Raw genomic sequence first — 5,705 nt, 5'->3', positions numbered from 1 at the left:
TTCATAACTCCAACTAAAAAGATATGTCTCCCCTTACACACACTTCCTGTTTTGACACCACACTTCCTGCTTAACACAAACTTTTAGACCCTTTTCTCTTTTTTTAAACCTAACACAACTCTCAATTTTCAAGCATCCTTATTTTTCCAACCATTATCTACATGAATTACCATTGAACTTTAAAAGCTCAAAGACAATATAATGTATTGGTATATTTATTTTTTTATATATAATTTGTTTTATATATTATTTTTTTCATTTTTTACTTTGTTGTAAAAAACATTTTCATTCTCCCTCTTCTTGATAATTTGCTATGCAATGAAAGCCGGTTAGAAATCTTTATTAAAATATGCTTCCAGTTTGGCATTCTGCCCCATTATTATGTTTCATTTTCCTATATATAAATATATATACATGCATAGATATAAATATATGCATACATAATCTACTCACTCATACACACATACACACACTGCCTCTGCATTTTTTTGTACAGACTCAGTGAAACATTTATAATTAGAACTACTAGGTGAGTACTTAGTCTGCTAGAAGAAGCAGCCAAATTCCCCTCAAACATACCCTACATGCTTAAAAATAGAAAGACATGATTTGGATTACAATTCTGGTTGTATTGACACATAAATAGAAGGGGTGTTCATAGCTGGAATTCTTTGATCAAAGTAACCTACAGATAAGTTCCTAACTTTGTTCTTCTGTTGATGTTTCTGTCTCATTTCTGCCTGAATCCAACAACCCTATGATAGAAGACACTCCAGCCATGATCATCTGGCTCACTGTTTTCAAGTATTGCACATGTAGGACTACATATTCCAACATGTCTTTTGTTTAAGCCACTAGAGCAGGGGTTCTCAACCAGAGTCCATATGGTTCCTGGGGGTCCATTTAAGATTTTTGGGGTCCACACAAGAAAAGAGTAAATTAGGGATCCACAATAGTATTCTAAAAGCCCCTGAAAAACATTTTGCAAGAAATAGCTAGGTTTCTTTCTCCAACATTTTACATAGTTCAACCTACACAAATTGATGTGTGAAAAACAAAATAGGAACTTTGAAAAAAGTCTCTATAAAACTAGTTTTTAAACATTAAATGGTTATGGGGTTCACCAGAATAAAATAAGGATCAAAGGGGTCTATAGGTAAAACAATTGTTGAGGATCCCTGCAGTAGAGGATGATTTGATTATTATGTCTAACAAATTGAGTGGCTACATTGAGACTGTTGTTACTACTGTTCTTCTAATAATTGCTGTTTATTCTTTAGATATTGTTTGTTTTAATGTTATTGTCATTATTAATTGTAGAAGTGTCAATAAAACAGTGTACAAGACCAGATATACTCAGTTGGTATTGTTTTATCATTAAGCTATGTGTAGCCAAACATTCATAAGTTTCTACAAAAAGTAAATTGGGAATCCTAAGTTGATTGAAAGTAAAGAGAGAGATTTTTCAATATTTCATATGTGTATTGTTCTGTGACTGACAACATCCTGATCTATGTTATATTGGCTAGATCTGCAACCAACCATGACTACATCAGCTTGCAATATTATTGTATTCATATTTCTACATTTTTGTAATTACTTCGGAGTCAAATGCCACAAAATTCAGTAATATGCCAATATTAAATTCTGTGTAAAAATTACAAAAATACCCGCCTTAAAATGGTGGGAAATGGTTTAATGTCACAAGTGCTAATATTTCAAGAAGTTTTGAATAGTTTTGTGAGAGAAGGAAAGAAATTTCTCTCTAAGATTATATAAATATTGTAAATTATTCCTTTGGGAAATAGAGCAAATTTTTCCAGAAAAAATAATTCTTAAGAAATGTCGGTATATAAATAATTTTTTAGATATATTAGTTGCTTTTTTGTTGGTTGAAACCATATAAAGATATTCTTATATTGAATAAATTTCAGATACTGCAGCCCTAAGCAACTGTACTTTTATTCAATCTCATTTCATAAGGTGTATATATATCTCCTCCTTCTGTTATATTCCTTCATCTTCTGCTTCATTTATTTCTACCACATATTTCATGGCATAATCTGCTGTGCAAAAACGTGCAGCAGACTGACAAGATTATTTTAAATTGACAAAATTCTAATCTTCTCTAAAGACCATAAAAGTTTATGAAGTTGATGCTTAACCCCTGTTTCTGTAGCAATCAGTAAATGAGACAAATATTTTCACTTGTATATCAAAATTAAAGTTCCCAGAATGCCATGTAGTTATTTCTCTGCAACGTAAATTGAAGAAATTTGGAATTAGATAGTTTAGTCTACTGGGTGTACCATATATATTTACCCATTCTTCCTTTTATCATAAAATAAAACATTTTATCTTTTGGTTAATGAAAGTTTACAGGCCAATTGTTATAATTATTGACAATATTTTACTATATATTTACAATTCAAAATGGCCACTCTTTACTTTCACTGTAGCCCTTAATTTTTTCTCAACTTTATCAACTTGAAATTCTTTATACCAGCCATTTTCAATGTTACAATTTGTTCACATTCTGTTTGAGCTGTCATACTTAATTTAAGGGTAAATAATAAAACAAAAAGAATGTTAGGAACATTATACAACGTTTGCAACTATTTTTTTTAATAAGAATATTTCAGCTTATGTTTAAATACTTAGTATTATGTTTAAAGAATGGGTAAATATATAAATGTGCTGCTTTGGATGATAAAATGGGTATTCGATCGTTTTAGATCTCCAAGGCAAGAGATCTAACATGTTTACCATCATGTAGTTCCAGGTTCAATCCTCTAGTGTGGTAACTTTTGGCACATGCCTTCTACTTTAACTCTGGGTCCAACAATGCCCTGTGAATGGTTGTGTTACATGGAAACTGAAAGAAGCCCATCATGTACACACAGAGACACATGCACAAACGTGTGTGTGTGTGTGTGTACATATATATATATATACAAACACATATGTATGTGTGTATGTATTGTCCATCTCCTTGTCTTGACATTACATAATAGTAGTAATTAGATGACATGGTCTTAACAAGCTGTAATGCTCCTTTGCTATCTTTTGTGACAACAAGCCTGGTCATTGTGCTGTTTGTGTTCACTGAAAAGTGACATGCAGTGGGACAGAACCTGAAATTACGTAGTAGGGAGGTACACTTCTTATCATGCACCTGTGCCTGCACCTGTAAAGAAACGAGAAACGGGAAATAAAAAGGCAAAATTCTACATACTCCTTTTAGAGTTGCAAACACTGGAACGACAACCTCCTGGTATAAGTCTTTACATGTCGGGAAATCTGATGTGATTGTATTTGAAGGAACTCCTGTGGATCTTTTACCTGTCAATTAAAACAAATAATTATCATGTCAATGCTAATTACAATATATCATCATCATCATTTTGTGTCTACTTTCCATGCTGGCATGGGTTAGACTGTTTGACTTGAACTGGTAAGCCAGGGAGCTGCATCAGGATCCAGTCTGATTTGGCATGGTTTCTACAGCTGGATGCCCTTCCTAGTGCCAACCATTCCAAGAGTGTAATGGTTGCTTTTTATGTGCCACTGACACAGGTGCCATTTACATGACACTGGCAACGGCCATGACTACGATTTCAAATGGCTTGAGGAATCTTCTCAAGTACAGCATATTGCCAAAGGTCTTGGTCGCTTGTTGTTGCCTCCATGAGGTCCAACATTCAGAGGTCATGGGATTCACAGAGGCAACTTCAAATGATCAAGACTTTTGGTGATATGCTGTGCGTGAGAAGGCTCAAACATATATAGAAGCCAAGGCGTAAATAATGGTTATCAAATATTTTCCATTATATACGCCTTGTCATATATTATCATTCTGTGTAAAAAGCAGTTTAACTAGAGCACAACCATGGATTTAAGATACAGAATAGTGGTGAACTATAACCTCGGACCCTGCCACAAGAATATCTGGAGTTCTTTACTAATCTAAACAATACTGTCAGCCTGATATACTCACGGAGATCTAATAAAGTATTTGCCTGGATTGATAATCCCTTACTAATAACTCTGTTATATATCTATTTATATGTGGGTGGGTGTGTGTGCATATGTATGTATGTATGTATGTATGTATGTATATATATATATATATATATATATATATATATATATATATATATATGAGCAGTTTATGGATTTACCCAGTGTTTCACATCCATAAAGCGATTAGCTTTACAGTGTTTCTACAGACCCTAAACTCATTAGCCTACGGCCTCGCTTTATCTTTCTACACACACACACATACACATATATATATCACTCAAAACAATTTGATTCAGATTCCATGCTACTTCAAGTTTTGAAGCCCTCATCAGATTGGTAAGAATTTGATTTAAATTCTTACCAGCCTGACGAGAAAGGACCCAGTAGGGGCTTCAAAACTTGAAGTAGCATGGAATCCAAATAAAACTGTTTTGGGTAATATATGTAACTCCCAATAAATGTGTTGAGTAGCCTTTCTTTTGTTTGTCCTCTCACGTGTGTGTGTGTGTGTGTCTGTGTGTGTGTGTGTGTGATCTGGATATCAACCACCAAATATCGTTCATGACACAATACTCTGATAGCAACCTTTACCTGTGAACCAAAGATAATTCTGTTCAAGAGCTGTTTTATTTCAACTCAATTGTAATCATTTTAGAACATTAGTAGATGCCTTGTTTTTATTTAGAAATAAGAGGACAACAAGATAGCTATCATACATAACTCACTGATATGTCCCACCAAAACTTGGACTTAATTGGTATCATGATTCACTCACTCAGACCCTTGATTTATATATTGCTTCTCGTTTTCTCAACTATATAATAAGACCACCCTCCTACCCACACAGGCCTGGCAATAACAAATTCACCTAATCCTGCCACCTCTTAACAAAATCCCTACATGTATTTTTCCTGCATTCAAGAAAAATAACCAAGTTTGGAAGGTCTGCAAGGTCATGGCCACAACCTCTTCCTCCAAACTATAAAATAGGAAGGAAGGAAGGAAGGAAGGAAGGAGGCAGGGATGGATGGATGGATAGATAGATAGATAGTAAAACCGCCCAACCCATGCCAGCAGGGAAAGTGGACAAATGATGATGATGATGGTGATGATGGTGACACCATTGAAATTTCAAAGCTACAAGATAATGTATGATTAATTCAAAACCAGTGAATAAATAAGTACTTTTGAAAGTGTAATCTGAATATCAAAGGGTTAAAACCTTTATAGAATCTCCCAGACTTGGAAACATGAATAATTAGGTGAAGTCATTGCAATTAATACCTTTTATTGTTTGAATTGATAGCATAAATGATTGTTTATGTTGCCTGTTCAAATCTGTTCAATTTCGTCCTTTATCTTTCAACAATTGATAGAAACTGTTCCAGTTAAATGCTGGAGTTGAGTAAAGCAACCGCTCCCAATAGTTTTTGCGACCCTGAGCTAATATAAAACAAATTTATGTTTAATTTGAATTATTGCAGAGTTTAATTTGAATTGTAATTTAAGATATACGGAAATTGGGAGGGAGAACGTTTTGTAGAGCAAAACATTGTTGAAGACTAAAGCAATATTCCAGCTAGCTTCTTTAGCATTGTGAGTGGGAAAGGGTCAAAGGGTATATATAACAGCAAAACACCACATTCAATAAATGTGTGTGTGTGTAAGAGATATATATATAT

General features: G+C 33.8%; 1 protein-coding gene across 1 annotated transcript in view; it reads right to left on the bottom strand.

Moving 5' to 3' along the window:
- LOC106873829 (pleckstrin homology domain-containing family H member 1) overlaps positions 1-5,705 on the bottom strand; it is a 949,845-nt gene that overhangs the window by 15,420 nt on the left and 928,720 nt on the right. The window contains exon 12 of the mRNA XM_052968478.1: positions 3,236-3,342. Within this exon, the coding sequence (XP_052824438.1) occupies positions 3,236-3,342 (107 nt within the window). The remainder of the gene's footprint in view (positions 1-3,235; positions 3,343-5,705) is intronic.

Source organism: Octopus bimaculoides, chromosome 6, assembly GCF_001194135.2.
Source record: "Octopus bimaculoides isolate UCB-OBI-ISO-001 chromosome 6, ASM119413v2, whole genome shotgun sequence".
In the NCBI taxonomy this organism is placed as follows: Eukaryota; Metazoa; Mollusca; class Cephalopoda; order Octopoda; family Octopodidae; genus Octopus; species Octopus bimaculoides.
The sequence above is the reverse complement of the archived record's forward strand: the minus strand, read 5'-3'. Positions and strand labels throughout refer to the sequence as shown.